We start from the raw sequence: 23,348 nt of genomic DNA on the forward strand, positions 1-23,348 counted from the left end.
TGGAGACAATTTGGTAGAATGTGGGTGTCGCTGCTTAGGGCAGGAATTTAGGTTGCTTGCATCCATGCTAGAGTCCTGCTGTGGCATTGCTTGTTTGTGATTAGCTGGAAGTGAATTTGAAATGCAGGTTCTGCACATTCCTTAAGGTAATGCTAGTAACCCAGTGATACTCATTCCCCATGACAAGGGTTCTTCTGTATTTACTTACAACTAGTTCCCATTTATGAAAGGTTGTCTGCAACATGAATGAAGAGTTTCCTGTTGGCAAGCCCTCCCGTTTTAGTTGCTTCTGGTTGATTGAAGCTGGGGGATTAACAATGGATAGTCCCTCAATTCCCCCAATGTCACTTTTAGTGGCTGGGGGTAGCTTTGATGATTGACTTCCTCATTTTAATCTTAAAAAGAAGAAGTAGTAAAATAGCCTCATTTTGGTGTTAGAAGAATCACCCCACCTTCAGGAACAGAAACATTGAGGGCATTAAGAGGCTATTCTTCACTAATCCTGCAGCCTTGATCAACCAGAAGCAATAAAACACGTAAAGGTAAAAGGTAAAGGGACCCCTGACCATTAGTCGTGACCAAATCTGAGGTTGCGGCACTCATCTCGCTTTATTGGCTGAGGGAGCCGGCGTACAGCTTCCGGGTCATGTGGCCAGCATGACTAAGCCGCTTCTGGCAAACCAGAGCAGCGCACGGAAACGCCCTTTACCTTCCCACCGGAGCAGTACCTATTTATCTACTTGCACTTTGACGTGCTTTCGAACTGCTAGGTTGGCAGCAGGGACTGAGCAATGAGCGCTCACTCCATCGCGGGGATTCAAACTGCCGACCTTCTGATTGGCAAGTCCTAGGCTCTGTGGTTTAACCCACAGCGCCACCCGCGTCCCTTTAATAAAACACGTAGGACCTGAAAAAAGGAAACTTTCAATTAAAAGCCTAAGAGCCCCCAAAAGCTTCCTCAGATCTTTGCCACTCCACATAGGACAGTGCTGCAGTTGCACATTTTATTGCAAAAGTAAATAGAATCCGTTACGAATCATGGCTGAAAAAAAACATACAAACAGGGTTGCAGAGATTTGCACCTCTGGACTCTCTGTAAAATGTAACATAGCAAAAGCCGTTTCATAGAAAAGGGCTGGTGTGGAAGGAAGCTTACTTAGGGGCATGTACACGTGGCAGTTTAAAGTGGACTCAGGGCATCCCATGTATGCAAACTTCCACACCATCCATATATCGTCCTCATTCAAGTGGCTAACCTGCACTTTTCCCTCCAAATAATTTGGAATTCTCCAATCTGGATAAAGAAAACCAATGTAAAATGACTTGCTTTTTGAACGGGGATGCACCAAAGCAACAAGTGTGGGGACTTGCCACACTAAGTGCACTCTGAGGACAAAATGCCCACTTCTGTTTTGCTCATCAGCTGAGCACAGCCCTGGCCATTTCCCCACTAGCTCCAGGGTGTCTACCTCCATCCGTCGCTGCAGAAGGCACGTTTGCAGTATTTATTGTTTTCAAAACGCTCATTCAAAAAAACATGATGTATGAAAAATAAAAATAAAAATGGCCTTTGCAGGTACAGGAGGCAGGAAAGGAAAAGCGGGCAGGGTGTGTGTGTGGGAAACAGGCTTGCACAAATCACTTTCTCTGTCCTGCCTTAGTGTGTTGTGCTTGTGTGTTAAATGCACAGTTTCATGCTCTTCTCTGAGCTGACTCACAGCGCTCTGTATTGGGAGGGTCTGCAGATTGGGGGCGCCAGTACTTCCACCTGCCTGGTCGTTATTAGGCCTCATGAGGTGGTGGTGGGCTGCTGGTTCTCTACCCCAAAAAACACTTTTCGAGGGATGGGAGAGCTGCTATCTTGCACAAATCTGGTGGAACAAAAAAACAACTTGTATTTCAAAAAACATTAAAATTAAAATCTGGCTCCTTTGCTACGAAACATCGGCTAGGGTGGAAAGTTTGTTGTCATGCAATTAGAGGCAAAACATTATTTTTTTGAATTAAAAAAGGTGTGTGTATGTGTGTACAGGTAAACAAATACCTGCACGCACACCTACAATGGATCTCAGATTTCCAGAACTTATGGGAGTCAGGAAAGTTCCAATTGAAGGGAGGAGACAACACCACACACCACAAATGCATCCAGTCAAGCTCTGCCCAATGTGGATGGGAAACAGAGAGATTTAAATTTGTGGGCAAAAGTGCACAAAAAAACGCATACTGAAAAATCAGATGTACGCAGCTCACATGCACATTACTGCCCTGGCAAACTTGGCCCTCCAGATGTTTTGGAACTACAACTCCCATGATCCCTAGCTAGCAGGACCAGTGGTCAGGGATGATGGGAGTTGTAGTCCCAAAACATCTGGAGGGCTGAGTTTGCCTATGCCTGCCCTGGTGTGCGCACAGCCTTAAGAGTACAGTATCAGACATCTTTCCTTCTCATCTACAAAGTTCTCTTGTGCAATAATTTCAACTCGCCACCAGGCAGCACTGCACACACGCAGCAAGAAAAAAATCTCCCATCACAATGTGTAAGCAAATAAACAACAGCACACCGCCTCCAATAACAATGCATGAAACTATTTATTCTGGAGTACTTTTTTTGAGAATTGTGCAATCTGACAGAGAGAAAATGGAGGTCAGCATGATTTTATTATGTCCCCGACTCTGCCCAGGAGAGAGAGGTGCATTTAGAAAGACAGGATTTGAACATGGAATAATACATTTGTGACTTCCAAAACCTTTGTGTACTCTTCCTCCGCCTCCACCACACATTGCAAAGGGCTGATCCAATGGTCAGGAGGAGGCCAGTGGGATGAGAGATGAGTACAGCCTCATTTAGAAGCAGTGTTTGCCTGTGCAAGTAAAGAGTGCAAAGTCCATAGTTCTCTGCTGCTTAGCGAGGGAAGATTGTTTGGAACAACGACTGCCTCAAAGGTAAACTCCAGCCTTCCCATAAAGCACACACTTGGCACTTCTTCAGGCCAGAAAACATTTGTAGAAGATCAATCCAATCTGGCCAGTGGGCGTTGGACGCACACAGCCTAAAGCTATGCAAATTCCAGTGCAAAATCCCAAAGCTCCAGCATGCTTTTCTTGGATTCTATCTTCCACAATCAGACGCATTTCTGCTGGTCCCTCAAGACACGTCAAACAGCATCACCCAAATCTTGTTATATCCTGATGAGGCTGCCCCACTTCTTAGTAGCAGAACTAGCAATACTGAATGAAACGCCTCTCCCTTCCTGACCCCACAGTTTACAGGAGGGATGAAAATGTTGCTGCTGCTGCGATTTCATTGCAGAGGGCGGAAGATGTGGCAAACAGTTTCTCCTCCGGGAGTTCACAGCAGCTATGGGGAACAGGAGGAGCTGGACATCCCAGGAAGCATGACATTACCTCTGCAGTCCACATACTGGTAGTTTTCAAAGGCCAACTGCTCCGAGTGAGCAAGGTATGAGCAAGTCACAGTACCCCTGCAGAGGGAGAGAAAGACCAGCTCAAAACGTTTGCAAATTGACAGCCGTGATGACTTCCCCAAGTCTAGTTCCCAACCTGACACAACCCACCAAAGACGTACAAAGCCCTGCCCTCCTCTTCACCACCTCCATGTTTCCAACCACAGCTTAATTCAGGTCTAGAGTTCAGGCCCAGGACTGTACAGGATACAGAAATGATTCCAGCCTTTGCCCTTTGGTCTAATAATCTACATTAGATAAGCAAGGAAGAGATGGGAGTCTGATGCAAGAGACCGACAGTGAGCAGTAGGGACACAGAAGGGGGAAAGCCAGCCGGCAGGCAACACAAGAGCAAGCAAGGGGGTGGATAGGTTTGTTCTGGGAAGAGGAAAGTCAGGGATGGGGCTGGCCTTGAAGCTCAAAGGGGTCCTCAAACAGTGCGGGATCAAGGGGCAGATTAATTGGGTGGAGCTGCAATTTTGTTTCACTTTGGGCTGAAAGGCACAGTATAAATACTTAAAAATGAACACAACGGGGGCCCGATGGCCAAGGGGCTGGAGTGCAGCAAACGGGGTTTGTGTTAGGATAGTTCCGTTCCACCTTAAAGGGTCAGGCATAATTGTTGTGTATCACATGCCTGTTTACTTCCAGTTCTCGCTGGGAACTTCCATTTTGTACAGTGGTGCCTCGCAAGACGAAATTAATTCATTCCGTGAGTTTTTTCGTCTTGAGATTTTTTTCGTCTTGCGAGGCACGGTTTCGGAAAAGTTTTGGAAAAGCTTCAAAAATCACCAAAGTCTTCAAAAACCTCAAAAAAGGCTAGCACACCGCGTTCTATGAGTTGCTCCTCGAAGTCAAGTCGCAACTGTATTAACGGTGTTAAGAAAAAGGAAACAAACTTGCAAGACGTTTCCGTCTTGCGAAGCAAGCCCATAGGGAAAATCGTCTTGCGAAGCAACTAAAAAAACCAAAAACCCTTTTGTCTTGCGAGTTTTCCGTCTTGCGAGGTACCACTGTATATAGCTTTTGTTCTAGCTGTTTTCCTGGACACGGAGGCAAGCAGTCATGTTTTTCCTTTGTTCTGATCTACGTTGAATAAAGCTATAAATATGCTCTCCTGTCTGCATCTTCCGTTGTGGAGACTCTGCTGAAAGGGTGTGCACGGGTCTTGGAATGTCTCTGAGGCTCGTGTCGCTAATTGACTGATGCTGTTGCACGGGAGACCAGTGATCATCTGGAGACGACTGGGGGCCTGCCTGATGCCTCCGTCTCCCTGGCAGTATCCCCAAAACAGGTTATGGGCCCAGATTCACAGCACTTACAGGAGAGTAAGACTGCTGAAGACTGCGAGAGGTATGTGGAAAAGCGAGGCTGTGCATGGTAGGATTGAAAAGAGGGGGAGAAGAACGAATCAGGGTGCCAAGGAGGAGAACGTTAAAAGATTGAAAGCTGGTAGAGCCAGTGCAAGGACTTCTGGGGAAGGGTGACATGATCTTGGGACCGAGAGGGAGAAAGTGGAGCTTAAAAGGTGTCGTGAATTGACTGGCGGCGGGAAGAAAACGCCCAGCCAGGTGAAAGGGACTGTCATGGGGAAATCTATGCTACTGGCCGGAGGAAAGCACTGAGGATGGAGCAGGGAGCAGGGCGGGAGAGGGAGAGCAGAAACTCGTCAGATTACTGTCAAGGAAATGACGCTTACTGTATGTGCAGGAGAACATTGTGAACTTTTATTTTGGACCACGTGCAAATGTTGCTGAAAGAGAAGGGAAGATAATTAGCTTTCGATTGCTTATGCCAACACTTTGCACGCAGAACTTAATGGGGATGGGTTTTTCTGTCTCTTGTCACAAACAGGCCCACAGCTCAGGGGCGGAGCCTCTGTTCTGCATGCTGAATTTCACAGGTCCAGTCCTCAGCAAACAGGTGGCTGGAAAGAAATACTGACACCCCGAAGCTAAATCTACATGGTATTGATTGGAAATGTGGAGGTCAGCACTTTTACCGCAGCAAGAACAATGCAGGAGGCAGCAGTTAAATGTTGCTGGTCTCTGCAGCCACAGCAGACGCTGTGACTCTCCAGTGGTTTGACTTCACCCCTGGAGGCACACTCCATTGTGTCTTGAGATGGACAGATGCCAACCAACAGTCCTCGGCATCCCCAGTTGAAAAATATATTAGGAAGTAATACTGGGAAGACCTTTTGGCAGGAGCTGCTGCCAGTCAGGGCTGGACTAGATGTATTCGCTACAAAGGTAACACAGGTGTGATTGAAGTTCCCACGGTCCCTCGCAATGGTCTGTCTCCAGGTTGACATTAAAAGTCAGTCCCTCGGTTACTGCATAAAGACCCCAACTCAAGATCTGAAGCTGGGATATTTCTTTAATTGAGGAGCACACTCAGCAACACAGACAAGCGATAGATATATAGTTCTTTGCCGTTCTAATTTTCTGCCTTAGTTCCCCCCTCTCCCATCTGCACTATACAGTTAAAGCAGTGATTCAACAATCAATTCCTCTCTCCAAGGAGCTCTGGGTCTGTGAGGGTAACTCCTCGTAACTCTCAGCGGCACCCTTAACAAACTACAGTTCCCAGGATTCTCTGGGAGAAGCCGTGACTCTTTGAAGTGGGTTCCTTTTCCTGAAGCCTGGAGAGCAAGACTCTTCTGGCTTCAGCAGAGAGGGAGAGCTGCAAAGCGCCCCTTCAGTGAAGCGGGAGGAGAAACGGAAGGGACTCCGTTTCTCCGGCTGCTTTGCTGAAGGGGCACTGAGCAAAGAGGGGGAGAATTTTTTTTTCTTGTTCTCCTCCTCTAAAACAAGGTGCATCCTATAGAGCCAAAAATACAGTATAGATTTAGATACCTAAGCATCTACTTAGTCTCACTGTGCCTCTTCCTTCACTGTAACCCACTAACCAGATACTAGCCCATCTGTCTGGATCTTGGGCAGTACTGATGGGCTTCAACTGACTTAATTTGAAAGTCGATTTTAGCTGTGCTACATTACTGTAATGGGGACACTATGCATTATATAACTCAATTTAAAAAATGCTGATATTTCCTTCTAAAATTGAAACATTTAAGAAATTGTAAGTTATTCACGCTTAAAAAGCAGTCAATTTGTTCAATGATATTTTTTTAAACAAAGGCAGCTCCCTTAGGTCTGAAACATATAAGTTTGCCAGCCACAATTGGTTAAAGTCATTATAAAAAAAAATTCCATCAATTGACAGCATAAATTGAATTGAGATCCCCCCCCCCCCAAGTGCAGGGATAGATTTCACAGACATACTTACTAAGTGTTATTATCCATTATTTTACTCGAGACACTGTAATGCATCTACAAATAAATAAGAAAGAGTGAGTTAATTTGGGCTGCTGGTCTACTGCTTCTCCGTTACACACACTTTAGCATGGTCCTCACCTGAGCCCCATGTAAAGGTCTGATGTCCAGCTGTGTCGTCACAGTGTTTTTCCCAATCACCAGTGCCTTGTGCAAGACTTCGAGAGCAAGCTGAGACACATGCACAGTGTAAAAGTTGTTGTTTGTCACATTCAGCATATTCTAGAGAGAGAAAGACAGGTAGGCAGTATGAGTTACGTGGGATGAGTTGATAAATTTGACATCTTGGTACATGTGTGTCCATCTGTACCGCAACTGAATATTTATCCCATAATTAGCACCCTGCTGCTGCTGCCGCCCTATCCAAATGTATGATGCCATAGTAAAAGTGGAATGCCCAGTCTGTCCATTAGATAAACACACAGGGGCAGAGAAGGAGAATACAGCAGGAATTGAGGCCTGGAGCAAAGGGAAGTCTGGATGAAATATGATTAAGGCATGGAGGAGAGCTTTCACAATGGATCCAGAAAGTATTTTGGACACACTGAAAAGGAAGATGCTAAAGATCAGGTGACCCATCTGATATGGCCTCACCTGTCCCGTGAGACCAGGGTTCAGCAAACTTTTTCAGCAGGGGGCTGGTCCACTGTCCCTCAGACCTTGCGGGGGGGACTATATATTTTTTTGGGGGGGAGGGAATAAACAAATTCCTATGCCCCACAAATAACCCAGAGATGCATTTTAAATAAAAGGGCATATTCTACTCATGTAAAAACATGCTGATTCCTGGACCGTCCATGGGCCGGGATTTAGAAGGTGATTGGGCCGGATCCAGCCCCTGGACCTTAGTTTGCCTACCCATGCGTGAGACCAACATGAACCAGCTCTGCGCAGTACAAAGCTCTGTACAGAACATGGAACTGGCCTTGATATTTGGACTAGGTTAAGCCCAGTAGAAGATTCCTGTTAGGTACTACTTGAGACCCTATCCCTGATCCTAAGGAATGACTGGCAGGAGGGAAAGTCAACGACAAGACTAGATCAGAAACAGTTTCAGGTGTAATAAACTTCACTCTTTTTGTATAAACCAATCTGGTGCCCTCTGGGTGTCTTGTACTCATCCAGCACAGATGGATACAAGCAAAAATGGAAATACGCTTGCCCATAGGACGTTGCTTGCTTCTGCCCACGTCTGTATGGTGTGCCATGTGCTGAGTATAAGGACTAGACCATGGGTGAGCAAACTGAGGCCCGGGGGCCAGATCCAGCCCAATCGCCTTCTAAATCCAGCCCGCGGACGGTCCGGGAACCAACGTGTTTTTACATGAGTAGAATGTGTCCTTTTAATTAAAATGTATCTCTGGGTTATTTGTGGGGCATAGGAATTTGTTCATTTTTCTTCTTCAAAATATAGTCCAGCCCCCTCCCCCCCCCCAAGGTCTGAGGGACAGTGGACCGGCCCCCTGCTGAAAAAGTTTGCTGACCCCTGGACTAGACAAAAAGGCAGTTTTAATTTTTCCTAATCTCATTTACAACAGGCTCCTTTAGTCACCTGCTCCTTTGTTCCACAGATAAAGCCTTAAATTTGGGGCAAAGTTGAGTCCCACAACCTGCTTGGAACGTCACTTCCCAGCCTTGGAACATGTGCGGTGATAAAGGATGCCTCTTTTCATAGGCATAATGGATTTTTCCTCTGCACACAGCGCAGTTACAACCAAGCTGCAGAGATCTCTGATCTAGAAGCCCCTCTAACTCAAGATCTTCCATCTTCCAGGCAGCTCTGAGCCCAGTAATTGTATTAAAACAACAACAACCACCCCACAACAACCCACACACTTCATTAATCACAATCTCAATTTAGGAAGAAAATAGAGAGATTTTGTGACATCAATGCGATCCAACCCCCAGGGACTCACAGTCATATTAAGGGTGATGCTGTAAGTAGAATTGTCAAAGGATATAGAGGAGAAATTCAGTCCGGCAGGGACCACTGCAATGGAGCGTGGAAACAGGAAATACATCATGAGGCCTGTCATCAGCAGGCAGATGGCCACTGTGAGACATACGTACAGCTTCCTGCAAAAACAGGAGGAAGGCAGATTAGCAGTAGTAGAACTGCCACAAAAGAATCAGATTGCTGGCAGCAAAGTTAGGAAGGAGACGGCGGGAAGAAGGGCAGGGAGCACCATCAACTAAGACACAATGAACTTACGTTCGCCTGGGCTTGAGCCGCTGGTCTCCGTATGGAATGAGGGCCACCAGCTGCTGTTCTTGCTCTGGAATGGGAGTGGAGGAGGAAGGGAGAGAGAGAAAAAGAGAGAGAGAGAGAGAGAGAATAAGCAAAGGTCTGGAAAACACCACTCAATGCAGGGGAGCACAGATCTGGTCCAATGAAGAGAAGAGTATGTACATCTCAATGCAGAACATTGCATGTAATTTGGGCCATTTCCTTCTTATTAATAAATAATAATAATAATAATAAATTTTATTTATATCCCACCCTCCCCAGCCGAAGCCGGGCTCAGGGCGGCTAACAACAATAAAACAGTACAAAAGTACAGCATAAACAACATTCTAAAAATCATTCATTATAAAATTAATTAAATCAAGCCTCTGGCAACCATTGGGCCAGAGCTCCGCGAAGATTGCCGAGGGAGGAAGTCAGGCTGTGCCCTGGCCAAAGGCCTGGTGGAACAGCTCTGTCTTGCAGGCCCTGCGGAAAGATGTCAAGTCCCGCAGGGCCCTGGTCTCTTGTGACAGAGTGTTCCACCAGATCGGAGCCACAGCCGAAAAAGCCCTGGCTCTAGTTGAGGCCAGCCTAACTTCTCTGTGGCCTGGGACCTCCAAGATGTTTTTGTTTGAAGACCGTAAGTTCCTCTGTGGGGCATACCAGGAGAGGCGGTCCCGTAGGTACGAGGGTCCTAGGCCGTATAGGGCTTTAAAGGTTAAAACCAGCACCTTAAACCTGATCCTGTACTCCACCGGGAGCCAGTGCAGCTGGTATAGCACCGGGTGAATGTGATCTCGCAGTGAGGACCCCGTAAGGAGTCTCGCTGCGGCATTCTGCACCCGCTGGAGTTTCTGGGTCAGTCTCAAGGGCAGCCCCACGTAGAGCGAGTTACAATAATCCAGTCTGGAGGTGACCGTCGCGTGGATCACAGTGGCTAGGCAAGATGTAGCAGAACTTGTGAAGACATTCGTGTCTGTTTAAAAAAACCCCAGCTGTTTTAAGTATGTCTGGATCAGCTGGTTGTACAGGCTGGCGCCTTCAAGAGCTGCTTGTCAGCTTCTTGGAAAGATCTGGCTGGATTAGCTTTGGAAGAACCTGGGCAACACAAGGTCAGGAGATGAAATTTACCTCGGGGGATCCTCCCGGTGCCTTGGCACGTAGGGCAGGTGACGGAGCCGCGGCTGGCAGCGCCAACACAAGGAGCGCAGGACGCCTCCGCAGCATTGCCTCCGTTGATGGTGCCATAGTAGGGTGCTTCATCCTCATCACCCGAACTTTTCTCCCGTAGCGAGTCGCGTTCTCCTTTTTCTTCTTCGGCCTCTTCCTTGCCGCAGAGTTTCCTCAGCCACGAGAGGACTCTGTCCATTGCTCAGGGATGCTGTCTGACAAAGAGACTTTAATAAATGAAGATCTGGGGGTCTTGTGCAGGGGTCAGCAAACTTTTTCAGCAGGGGTCCGGTCCATTGTCCCTCAGACCTTGCGGGGGGTTGGACTACATTTTTTGGGGGGGGGAATGAACGAACTCCTATGCCCCACAAATAACCCAGAGATGCATTTTAAATAAAAGCACATATTCTACTCATGTAAAAACATCAAGGTGGGTGAGAAGCAGGACTGATAGGGGGTGTGGCCTGGGGAGAATCTCAAGGGCCAGAGAGGAAGGCTTAGAGGGCCACATTTGGCCAATGGGCCTGAGGCTCCCCACCCCTAGGGCATAGCTCATACCACATTTGCCTCTGGTCAGATACAGCATCCAACAGTCATTAGTCCAAACCCCTGCAATGCAGGAATCTTTTGCCCAACGTGGAGCGTTCCTGTTCGGGGTGCTAGCCAGCCAGCCAGGTAACCAACCCCTCCTTCAGGAAACCATAAACTGTAAGAAGCTCAAGCAGGGCTTCCCCAGTCTTCTGCTTTTCTTCAGCAGCTCACATTTAACGTTTCGTTGCGACTGAGTATGCTCAGTCTTCACGTTAGGCTTTTAAAAAACTTTTTCTTTTTGTAGTTCTGCAAACACTGAGGTTCCCCCTAAAACATGTTAATTCATCCCTCTTGTTTCTCAATTTCTGTCAGCGCTTGCCGCCTGAGTTTGCAGTGAGAGGCACTTATTCTTGATTGCTATTGTTATTTATGAAGTTTGTATACCGCCCTTCATCCATAGATCTCAAGAGCATAAAAAACACAAGATTAAAACACAACATATGTAATAAAAGCAATAGCAAAACAAGCCAATGACCAATACGTAGTTGTTTTAAGCAGCTGGAGATATGGCTTAAAAACATCTGGCTTCGTGGGCATAGCCAGGATTTGGGGGGGGGGGGCAGAACTGATGTGATTGGTATTTGTATTGTTTTACTTGATATGGAGGGGCAGCTGCCCCCTCCCCGTTGCCCCCTTGGCTAAACACATGGCTAGTTTCTTTCAGCAACTGTGTGAAGGGATAATCAACCTAACTTATTGGAAGGAGCTTGAGGCGGGCACAGTTCTTACCTGGGAGATGGGGAGCCAGGAGCAAGGAAAAGTCACTCCGAGAAGTTCCTACTTAGGCCAAGTATCAGAGGTAAACACTAGCAGACTCCCAGAACAGGCCCCAACCAGTGTCAGATGTTTAACATTTCCTCTAAAGAAGTCCTTTCAATGCCACGAATCATATCTAGGGGAGGCAAAGTAGGAATGACTGGGGGAGGAGGAGAAAAGAAAACTGGGTTGCAGGGAAGAGAGAAAGGGGAGATACAAATTAGAGAAATCATTTATCACCAGGTTTCAAGCACTGCTGTTTGATTCCCACCTACCCTCAGAAGAGGAATCATGGTACCAAATAGTATGGGAAACAGCCTTACTAGAAGAATTAACCAATAAACTGAAACTGACACGGGGACAAACAGAAGAAGACATCTTCACCCCGATATGGCTCCCCTTTATCACATACACAGCCCAACAAGACAAGGACAAAAATCCACCAACAGCATACAAATCAGTATGGCTAACCTGATCCAAAAAACCCACCCACCCCACTCACACACGAAAACAAAGACCACCACAGCCAACTACAAATGAATAACCACACCCTAGGCCAACCCCAACCTCTCTCACCACCAAAGGAACACAAGTGAACAGCAGAGAACCTGCACAAGCGACGCTGACACCAAACCCTACATATAGTAAGTAAAATAGAAACATCGCCACCCGACCCCCCTCCTCCCCATCTCTCCCCCCCTCCACCTCTTTCCCCCTTTTCTTCCTAATGTCTCAACAAATGAAACTGATTTGTAAAAATGTTACATGGGGGGGGGGGAATACGAGACAGAGACATTGCACACACTTTTGTAAATCAAGAAAATCTTTAATAAAAAAAGAAGAAAATAAAAAAGAAGAAAAAGAAGAGGAGGAATCGTGGATTTCTGCTGGGTAGGGTCACATGTGTATTTAAAAAAACAGAGATGAGTTCAACAGGGTAGAAATGGAGAGAGAACATTTTCCAGCAAGTCCTCCTGCTAACTCAAATTTACCAACAAAATAAATGTATATTCTACCGATTCAAATATTTTACAAACATTCCCAGTTGTGGAGGCTACTAGATACACAGTGTTAGAAACTGCAAAGTGTTGACTTTTGACTTAGTGAACTATAACTTTTGACTTTAACATGAATTAGCAGTGTTTATCTTTCATAGCTGTTACAACTTCAGATATTAAACTGTTAATCTGATTTTGACCTGGGCTGATTGAGGCATTTGCTTTGAATCAGGTTCAGTGATTTCCATTCTGAAGGAAATCAGCCCTGAGTGCTCACTGGAAGGACAGATCGTGAAGTTGAGGCTCCAATGCTTTGGCCACCTCATGAGAAGATAAGACTCCCTGGAAAAGACCCTGATGTTGGGAAAGATGGAGGGCACAAGGAGAAGGGGACGACAGAGGATGAGATGGTTGGATAGTGTTCTCAAAGCTACAAACATGAGCCTGACCAAACTGCGGGAGGCGGTGGAAGACAGGAGTGCCTGGCGTGCTCTGCTCCATGGGGTCACGAAGAGTCAGACACGACTAAACGACTAAACAACAAAACAACAACAGCAGTGATAACAAGGCTTAGACAAGATAAGAGTCCTGCTCAAGAACCTAGCCGACCTGTGGTTTCCTCAGCCTTCTATAAAGAACGAAAAGGAAAAACTGCAGACTCAATATGAGCCACGGCTCACAAAACGTCACAATTCAGAAAAGTATCTCTCAACCTATGCAAAGCTTTCCCCCAGTTCCAAAACTTGTGCTGATCTATTCTATTTTAAAACAGTGTGGATTCTCAATACCTCTGCCTAGCCGAGAGCAGGGTTTAGCAGCCAGAACAAGTACTGCATATCTGGGATTAGAAAAGGAGCAGTTCTAGATAAACACACTCTTTTTATAAACTGACTACAGGAGAGATTCAGCTCTTTTAAAAGGGGCAGGCTTCCTTCACACACAAAGGAAACTTACCCCCTTCTTTGTGTTTTAATGGGCTGAGCTGTTCCTTCTATTCAAGAATTCAAAATCAACTAGAAAGGTAACCCAGAAATACAGTTACAGATAGGTAGCCGTGTTGGTCTGCCATAGTCAAAACAAAAAAAATTCCTTCCAGTAGCACCTTAAAGACCAACTAAGTTAGTTCTTGGTATGAGCTTTCGTGTGCATGCACATATCTGAAGAAGTGTGCATGCACACGAAAGCTCATACCAAGAACTAACTTAGTTGGTCTTTAAGGTGCTACTGGAAGGAATTTTTTTTGTCCAGAAATACAGGTTGCACATACCTCACAGGATGAGCACTGAAAGCAGCATGAAGGCTTGGGAGTAGCGCTGCCAACTCTTCAGTCAACCTCTGTCACTGTGCCTTTAACAAGCAGATTAACAAAACATTAGCAGGTGGTAACACTTCATCCTCAAACTGTGAAGAGTTTTAACTACTGATTTCACTACAATTTAGATTAGCTGCTGTAAATAAAGCCCAGGAACATCCCAGGCTGATGAAAAGGCAACCCTACTTGGAAAGATACCAGGCATGTCCAACAGGTTGATTGCGGGACCCATAATAGGAGGTGTGGCACGTTGACGTTTATTTCCTCCCCGGCAAGGAGGGCAAAGAGATGGGCTCATTTGTCTTCTGGCTGCTGTAGCGCTGTGTGCTATTGTCAGCGGTGGACAACTCTGGTCAACCCTCCCCCCCAAAATGCCAATGGGTAGATCACTGCCTTTTCTATATACTGGGAGTAGATGGCAGTATCTTGGGAGTTGGACGTGCCTGATATAGACCAAAAAGGGGGGCGGGGAGCTAAACGTGGACAGAAAAGCAAAGAGTGACCAAGTTTGAAGCTTGTTTGGAAAGATTAAGGGGTTTCGGCTGGCAAAAGTAGCTTTAGATGGGGCTGAGATTATCTTCCTGCCTGTAGTAGTATAAAAGCATAGAAATGTACAGTGGTACCTCAGGTTAAGAACTTACCGTATTTTTTGCACCATAACACTCACTTTTTTCCTCCTAGAAAGTAAGGGGAAATGTCTGTGCGCAGGGACGCGGACTTATAAAAAATATTGGGGGGGCCCGGGAAAGCTCATGAATAATAAATAAGCTCATGAATATGCAAATAAAGTGGCGCCGCCTCCTCGTGAGCGAATAGGGGAGAGCGTGCTGCGCCTATTAATCAGCTCCAAAGGAAATTGGGTGGAGCTTTTGCTCGGGAGGGAGGGCAGGAGGCATGCAGCCCGCCCCTCCCTGTGCATTTTGGGCTGGGGGAGGGGCGGCGATGGCGCTCTGCTGGAGGGGGGCCGGAGATTATTGGGGGGGCAGAGCCCCCCCAAACGAATTTTTGAGGGGGCTCGGGCCCCCTCAAGCCCCATGGAGTCGGCGCCTATGTCTGTGTGTGTTATGGAGCGAATGCCTGCGGGTGGCAGGGGGGATCTGCTGCAGTCGTGAGCAGAGGATCCATGGTTCCCCTTCCTTCCCTCCTCCGTGGTTACAAAGCATGGATCCACATGGATCCTCAGGATTTTTGGATTGGGCTACTCCAAACTCACTGTCAGATCACATGTCTGTGGCCACAGCATGAACCACAAAAATCATATATCCACTATTTCGTTTAGAATTTTTTTTTCTTGTTTTCCTCCTCTAAGAGCTATGTGCGTGTTATGATCTGGTGCGTGTTATAGAGCGAAAAATACGGTAATTCGTTCTGGAGGTCCGTTCTTAACCTGAAACTGTTCTTAACCTGAGATACTTTAGCTAATGGGGCCTCCCGCTGCTGCTGCACAAGAGTTCTGTTCTCATCCTGAAGCAAAATTCTTAACCCGAGGTACTATTTCTGGGTTAGCGGAGTCTGTAACCTGAAGCGTCTGTAACCCGAAGTACCACCGTAGTTGGAAGGGACTCTAAGGGTCATCTAGTCCAACCCCCTGCAATGCAGGAATCTCAACTGGCTGAAGCCCCATTCAGGAGACCAAAACCCAAATAAAGGAGGCTGGCTTACTACATTTTGAAGTAATGCACAGTACCCTGTAAAAGAGAAGGCCTAGGGCTCCATAACACCAATTAATAATAATAATAATAATAATAATAATAATAATATCCCACCCATCTGACTGAGTTGCCCCAGCCACTCTGTGGGTCTTCCAACATATAATTTATTTTTTTAAAAAAATAACACATTAAAAGGCTTCCATATACAAGGCTGCCTTCAGATGTCTTCTTAAAGTTAGTTACTCATCTCCTTGACACCTGATGGGTGGGCATTCCACAGGGCGGGCACCACTACCAAGAAGGCCCTCTGCCTGGTTCCCTGTAACCTCACTTCTTGCAATGAGGGAACTGCCAGAAGGCCCTCAGAGCTGGACCTCAAGTGCTGAACAATGGGGGTGGAGACGCTCCTTCGGGTATACTGGGCCAAGGTCGTTTAGGGCTTTAAAGGTCAGTGCCAACACTCTGAATTGTGCTCGGAAATGTAAAAAGGTAAAGGTAAAGGACCCCTGACAGTTAAGTCCAGTCAGAACGACTCTGGGGTTGCGGTGCTCATCTCGCTTTACAGGCCAAGAGTAGCTGGCATTTGTCTGCAGACAGTTTTTCTGGGTTATGTGGCCAGCATGACTAAGCCGCTTCTGGCACAATGGAACACCAAAACCAGAGCAGCGCACAGAAACGCCGTTTACGGAGCAGTACCTATTTATCTACTTGCACTTTGATGTGCTTTTGAACTGCTAGGTTGGCAGGGCTGGGACCGAGCAATGGGAGCTCACCCCGTCGCGGGGATTCGAACCGCCAACCTCCTGATTGGCAAGCCGAAGAGGCTCAGTGGTTTAGACCACAGCGCCACCCGCGTCTCTCTCAGAAACTTCTTTCTAGACTGGTGTTATGTGGTCTTGGTGGCCGCTCCTAGTCACCAGTCTAGCTGCAACATTCTGGATTAGTTGTAGTTTCTGGATTACCTTCAAAGGTAGCCCCACATAGAGCGCATTGCAGTAGTCCAAGCGAGAGATAACTAGAGCATGCACCACTCTGGCGAGACAGTCAGCGGGCAGACAGGGTCTCAGCCTGCGTACCAGGTGGAGCCGGTTGACAGCTGCCCTGGACACAGAATTGACCTGTGCCTTCACAGACAGCTATGAGTCCAAAATGACTCCCAGGCGCATAGCTGTCAACCTTCCATTTTCTTGCGGGAAATTCCCTTATTCCAGCGCCGTTTCCCGCTGCTTCCCACTGCTATCCCGGTTTGTTAGATATCCTGTAGACCAGGGGTCTGCAACCCGCGGCTCTGGAGCCGCATGTGGCTCTTTTACATCTTTGCCGCGGCTCCGGGGCGGATACTAGCGAGGGGAGGAGGCACATTGTGCGCCCCGACACTCCCCACTGTGGCGGGCGCTGTACTGGCTGTGACGTCGCATGGGGGCGGTGCGTGCGTTAGTCACGCACCGCACCGCCGTCACCTTCCCACCCACTGTCAGATCGGAGGGCAGCGGCACGCATGCTTTAAATGTCGCAATGGTTTTGCGGCTCCCAGTTTTTCCCCCCTTCGGAAACGGGTCCAAGTGGCTCTTTTTGTCTTAAAGGTTGCAGACCCCTGCTGTAGACTGTCCCCAGGACAGGCGAGTCTGCCGATCCCATATTTTCAAATCTGAAAGTTGACAGCTATGCCCAGGCTGTGCACCTGGTCCTTCAGGGGCACAGTTGCCCCATTCACGACCAGGGAGTCCCCTGACCCCAGAAACAATCCTCCTGTCTTGTCAGGATTCAACCTCAATCTGTGACCCGCCATCCATCCTCCAGCCGCATCCAGGCAAGCACCTTAACTACTCCCTGTTTGGTTCCCCGGTTTGCTCAACCAGGCCATGTTGTCGCCAGTTAATAACTTTGCAAAATGGCCATTGTTCCTCCTCCTCGCAAAATGCCACCTTAGGGCCAAGGAAGGCGAGGCCGACATGCGCTTCCCCGGCCAGCCCGACTGTGCTGCAGGGAAGGGGGCTCTTGGGTGCCTGTTTGGGGAGGGATCGGGATCCTTTCCCCAGACCCGGTTTCAAGGGCTTAAATTGGACGATCCGGTTGTCGAGGCGCAGAGAAAACGAGAGCCAGAAAGAGGAAATGGCAGGACGGTCGCAGCAAAGAAGAAGAGGGGGAGAAAGTGGCAGCAGGGGAAGGAAGCGAGGGGGCGAGGGGCCGGGGGTCGCACGCGGCCCCTCGGAGGAGACCCAAGGGGGACACCTGCTCACCGCGCCCCGCCTGAGGAGAGCGGCCAGGCTGCTGCAGCGTCCGGCGGACTGACTCCGGAGCGAAACGAAAGCGAAAACCGGCGGCGCCTCGCCCTCCTCCGGCCACCAAGAGCGGCTCCACCCCCGGCGGGCATTTCCCGCCCGAGAAGGGGGCGATGGCGGCGGCCCGCTCTCGGCTTTCCCCTCAGCGACTGATTTTAGCCGGTGCTTAATTTCAGATTGGGGGGGAAGCCGAGCTCGGACCCTGCCAGGCTTTCGCCCCGAAAAAAGCACGGCTAGTCCGGCCACGCCGCTGGCATTTACTCGCGAGTAAGCGTGGTGGTGGTGGGGCTCTCGGCGCCCTTTACTCGAAAGTAAAGCCTCCCGCAAAAGGCGTCGTAGCGTTATATTCTCCCCTGGTCCATAAATGGCGACGGCCGCAGCTTCGTGGGCGAATCGCCCCACGGCTTCGAATAAGTCGCCTTCGGGGTTCGAAGATGCGTGTCGTTGCCCTTTCCCACGTCATGGTTGGCCAGCATCTACCAGCGGCCCTAGGCTGCGTGAAGGTTGGCGCGTTTCGAAAATGCCTATACTCGGTTTTTAAACCGTCTTTTAAGGCATTTGAGATTCGCTTCTCAACTTGTAACTGAGGTAATGGCCTGAAGTGTTCCAGGTTTAGTTTTTCACTCGCTTTCTCCCCCACCCCCTTTGCTACTATTATTTTCTTTTTTTGCGCTCAATTCAGAACATAAACCCCTTTCCTCACTCCATTTATGCTCCTTCCAAAGTCCTCTTTTTCACCTGGAGGGCAGCCATGGCAACTGGGCAAAGCCGTCCTTCCAGTTGCTCTCACTGCTCTGAGAGGAAATTGAGCAACCCAGACTTTCCCATGGAATTTCCTCATTATGTCTGCACCTTCCAATCTTTAATCCAGATGCATCTGGATTCATTTTTACTCTCATCATTCATATTCTTAACCAATAGTTTGGTTTTATCTTTATTAATCTTAAGACCTGTTATCTCACCAATTTTTTTATCCCTTGTAATACTTTTGTGATTGACTCTATTGGTTCTTCTACCGATATCACCACATCATCTGCAAATGCTTTTAATTTATATTGTCTCTGTCCCACTCTTCTACCTTTAATATCTTGATTACATCTTGTTCTTTCTGCCAATACTTCTAAAACCACTATAAACAATATTCATTCAGACACAAGCTAGGTGCAAGAAATTGCAGGGCATGCTATGGCAGAGAAGTCCCCAAACCTGTCCAGTCCTGATCTTGGGAAGCAAATTCATCTCACCTGACATGAATGCTTATGAGAGGAGCTGCTTGCCCAAGTCCAGGCTATTGGGGGCTTTCAAAGGTCAAAACAGCACCCAATTATGTTTTGTAATTTTATTGCAAGTAAATAATAATGACAAAAACAAAGGTAAGGTCTCCCCCACCCCACCCTGCTCCTGAAAATAATAATAATGCAAGAGTTAATAACATTTTGCCAAAGATTACTATGTGTGCCTGGCAGTTGTAAACTAGGCTTACCAATAAACGTGTACCAAATCTCAATAATTGTTTTTGTTGTCCCTTTGAAGCCTGCGTTCGGTTGGCAAGTTTCTCCATCGGAGCAATGGACCAAATTTATCATCGCTCTTGGTAAACTGCCCAAACTCTTCCAGTTGTGTGCATCTGGTTACCTCGCTGCCACCGACAGAAATATAAGAAGCTCTTTATGTGGTTAAGTCTCTGTTCTCCCCATCAAAGAGCCAGCTAATTATTAAACACTTGTGCTATAAAAACTGTTCCTTGGTTTGCTTAAGACAGTCAGACATGGCCAAACTTGGCCATCCAGATGTTTTGGGACTACAACTCCCACCATCCCTAGCTAACAGGACCAGTGGTCAGGGATGTTGAGAATTGTAGTCCCAAAACATCTGGAGGGCTAGGTTTGGCCTTGCCTTAAGTCAACCCTTGAGGATATTTGAAGCAGTTTGCTTAGTTTGTTGACTGTTGTGCTTTCCCCACTTCTTTTCAACAGTGGATTGTGCATCTAGAAAACAATCTGCCGAGTTTTTGTGTGGTTTTTTTTTTAAAGAGAGAAGTTTCAGAAGCTCTCTTAAAAAACCCAGGGATACATTACTTGAAAAGTATTCCCACTGCTGTTTCCTGAGACACATGTACATGTACAGAGCTCCCACAGACCTCTGGCTCTGGGTTCAGGGGTGCTGGGCTTGAGCAAAACAACAGAGTGCCATGCATTTAGGCAGCACTTAAATTATCTTAGCACCTCTGGTGGCAAGGGGAGAGGCAACCTTTTATACGACGCTTGTTCAGCGTAATGTTGTTTTCTTGTAAGCAAATCCTCAGACCTACTCCATGTCCCCCCCCCCCCCAGAAAAATAGGTGCCAGGACTCACTATGAAGTTGTTATGGGAAAGCCAGCCAGATGGGCGGGGTATAAATAATAAAATTAATTTTATTATTATTATTCCTATTACTACTACCACTACAGTAAGTTGCCGGGCGACTCGGGACAGCCCTGAACAAATGCCAGTTTGAGAACAGCTGTATTCAGTGCCCGGTATTAAAAACCAAGGCAAGCTGTCCCTTTAACTGGTTTACGGGTAGCCTCTGGTTCTGGTGCAGGTCAAATGTTTCCCCGCCTCTCTCCTCTTAGGTTCAGACGGATAGCTAGGGCAGCTTGGAAGGAGCCTTGCGCAAATGCATGCTTGGGCAATGACAGAGGCCTGGGTGGAAAACTTTAAAGCCCATCGCTGCTCCATGGGAGACGGGCTGAAGAAAAGGAAATACGAATTGGCCCCGCCACGCAGCTTGACCAACTGCAGCTAGGAGCTAGGTGAAGTCGTAGATAAAAAAATTGTAGACTCGCCCATGCTGGCCAGCTTCCATTTTTATTTGAAATGTTTGTTTTTTGGACTTCTTAGAAGGGGAATTGGGGTTTGTGTGTGCCAGTCCTCAATGGTACCCACCTGAGAAGTGCCAGAAATGCGCCCCAGCTGAAAAAAAGCACTAGACCTACTGCCATTGAATATAAACAAGTGTGCCTCACCCGAGAAGCCCTGCCACCCCAATTTTACTTGAAATGTTTCATTTCAGTGGAAGTCACTTTTCTCGAAATAAGGTTAAGAATGGTTTCCCTCATAAACCCCATCCAGCAAGGAACGTTTGGTGAGCTGGTTTTATTTTCATAAACGCAAGGCTGCTTATTTAATGTATACTTTATTTTAACATTTGTCACACCCCAAAGACTGTTCAAAGTGTTTATTCTAAGCAATATACAAAGATCATAATATTTGCACTTTTTAAAATTATCATCCATGCACCCCTCTCATAAAGTATATGAAGCCAACGAAAGAAAAGTTCAGCTTTTATGAAACCTAAAAAGAAAGATCTCTCTACCAGGGTTAACAAGAGGTTTGCCAATAGGATTGGTAGCAATAGAACTAATTCAAGTCAAACAATATGATCTACCTAGGAATACCAAGATTCTCACCCATCAACCCAAAGCAAAATAAGTCCTAATCTGGAGCTCTCTGATCAGAGAGATATGTAGCTTTCCATGCACAAGTTAAATGAGGGTGGGGAAAGGCAGTGCACTGCAGAAGTGGGTGTTTCGTTTCATTTTCCTTCTTCTAAAGCAAAAAAGGGGTCTTAATTGCTTCCATCATTTCTGAATTTTCCCTCCCAATCATATTAGCCCAAAGTCACAGGAAAAAACCAGACCTGTGTTTACCCCACCGCACAAAAAAACAGGTATAGGTTCAGCCACATCTCCGTTTTTAAACGATAGCAGCCATTCTTTTTATATTGTTTGAAAAATCAAAGGAGCACCTGAGAGCTAAATAATCCAGTTGGAATGGGCACACATCCTGTTTATTCCATGGGGTTTGGGCAGAACTTTCTTCCGTCTCTTTTCCCTGATGGGATGGAGGAAACTTCCTCCCATAATGCCATCTCTGATCCAGCATTTCCTCATGTTCTTTTATGCTCAAAATTATGCAAATGCGTATTTAAGGGCTTTATTAGCATGTTTAAATTGAATCAACGTTTGTTAAAAACTGTGCATTCCCCCCCCCCAAAAAAATTGGTCCATTGGCTGGGCAGGGTGGGACAGAAATCTTGTATGTGAGAGTCTATTCATCTAAACAGGAGGAATGGGTCTACAAAAATAGTTTTGTGTCGTTTCCCCCACCAAGCACGTCTTGACCATGTGTCAATCAAATACTTAAGTTATGATAGCTATTAATAATACCTCTAAAGATTTACACAGGAGGAGCAACTGCTCTTTGTTTTGGTATTTTTATGGCGAACCACCCACCCATTCTTGCTACCGACTTTGCTCCTTTCATAGTCTATTTCACTCCCAGTAACTAACAGCAAATAGCAGCATTTAGGTTTTGACGGGACTGGCCAAGAACGGCAACGGCTAGACTATGACGAATGCATTTTAAGGTAGCGTCTGCAAAACACAACATGAAAATGCTGGTGGAATTATTGCTCCAACAAAATGCAGGATGATTCCAAAACTAGAGGACAAACGGCTCCACCCACCGCCTTCATGAGAGGACAGAATGTGGAAGAGCTGGTCTTTAGTTTAGCTCCACCGCTGGATGGAGATGGGCAGATACAATACAGGAAGGCCCCTCAAGTCTCTGGTTCTTACTTGCTTGCCGCTCAGGAACGAAAGCCCTAAAATTCTTAGGAACACAGCTCACTTGTATTTCGTGTGTACATTCACCTCGTTTTACTACAACAAAATCTGGAATTATACCAGTTGGGGGAAGGAACCTTAGTGTTTTAAAGAAATCCTAGTGCCCGAGTCATTGGATACTGGTGGTCGTGGTGGTGACGAACCATGATGCAATGGGAAACAGAAGCCAAGCCATCTCTGCTGTGCTGGAACAGAAGGGAGCTGGAAGCTGCTGGTGCCATTTACTGCTCAGGTTTTAATGAGCACGGTGAGGGAATAGGTTCAATACTGGTTTTCGTACCAATCGCTGTGACTCAGTTGCAGCAACTCAGTGACAACTTGGGAAATATCACAGTTGTGTTTCCGTAGCAGCCTGAGGTTAAGGTGCCTGTCGCAGAAGCCCATCTCGCTCAGGTTGGCTAGGAAGGGGTTCATTTGCTCCTCGGTGGCCACAGGAAGAGCCTTGAAGGATGGAAGGAGGAGAACGATCAAAACAAGGAAATGTGCATGCTTACATCTAGGGTTTTCTGCCAATGCTTTTCCCAATCTGTACCCATGAAATAAATCCCCACCACCCACAGGAGAGGATGGTACAGTGGTACCTCGCAAGACGAATGCCTCGCAAGACAAAAAACTCGAAAGACGAAAGGGTTTTTTGAGCTGCTTCGCAAGACGATTTTCCCTATGGGCTTGCTTCGCAAGACGGAAACGTCTTGCAAGTTTGTTTCCTTTTTCTTAACACCGTTAATACAGTTGCGACTTGACTTCGAGGAGCAACTCATAGAACGCGGTGTGGTAGCCTTTTTTGAGGTTTTTAAAGACTTTGGTGATTTTTGAAGCTTTTCCAAAACTTTCCCGACACCGTGCTTCGCAAGACGAAAAAAATCGCGGAACGAATTAATTTCGTCT

The 23,348-nt window shown here is 47.0% G+C and overlaps 2 protein-coding genes and 1 long non-coding RNA gene across 8 annotated transcripts in view; 1 reads left to right on the forward strand and 2 right to left on the reverse strand.

Annotated features, from left to right (window-relative positions):
* LOC144325148 (uncharacterized) overlaps positions 1 to 23,348 on the forward strand; it is a 197,776-nt gene that overhangs the window by 71,496 nt on the left and 102,932 nt on the right. The window lies entirely within an intron of this gene.
* TMEM106A (transmembrane protein 106A) lies at positions 2,571 to 17,974 on the reverse strand. Of its 4 annotated transcripts, none has more exons than XM_077917532.1 (10): positions 17,749 to 17,974; positions 13,812 to 13,891; positions 11,520 to 11,730; positions 10,161 to 10,410; positions 9,015 to 9,078; positions 8,719 to 8,878; positions 6,884 to 7,024; positions 6,756 to 6,799; positions 5,164 to 5,217; positions 2,571 to 3,482 (listed from the first exon to the last, which is right to left on the reverse strand). In XM_077917532.1, exons 4-10 carry the CDS (start codon positions 10,396 to 10,398, stop codon positions 3,359 to 3,361), a joined length of 825 nt encoding a protein of 274 aa, XP_077773658.1. In that variant the 5' UTR covers positions 10,399 to 10,410; positions 11,520 to 11,730; positions 13,812 to 13,891; positions 17,749 to 17,974; the 3' UTR covers positions 2,571 to 3,358. The 4 variants fall into 4 exon arrangements, with proteins under 4 accessions (XP_077773658.1, XP_077773655.1, XP_077773656.1 ...); XM_077917529.1 differs by having other exon boundaries at positions 10,161 to 10,414; positions 17,749 to 17,972; XM_077917530.1 differs by having other exon boundaries at positions 10,161 to 10,414; positions 17,741 to 17,972.
* NBR1 (NBR1 autophagy cargo receptor) overlaps positions 20,953 to 23,348 on the reverse strand; it is a 29,012-nt gene continuing 26,616 nt past the window's right edge. For all 3 annotated transcript variants that reach the window (XM_077917535.1, XM_077917534.1, XM_077917533.1), the window contains exon 21: positions 20,953 to 22,901. In XM_077917535.1, the coding sequence (XP_077773661.1) occupies positions 22,722 to 22,901 (180 nt within the window). In that variant the 3' untranslated portion in view covers positions 20,953 to 22,721. The remainder of the gene's footprint in view (positions 22,902 to 23,348) is intronic.

This window comes from Podarcis muralis, chromosome 13 (genome assembly GCF_964188315.1).
Source record: "Podarcis muralis chromosome 13, rPodMur119.hap1.1, whole genome shotgun sequence".
In the NCBI taxonomy this organism is placed as follows: Eukaryota; Metazoa; Chordata; class Lepidosauria; order Squamata; family Lacertidae; genus Podarcis; species Podarcis muralis.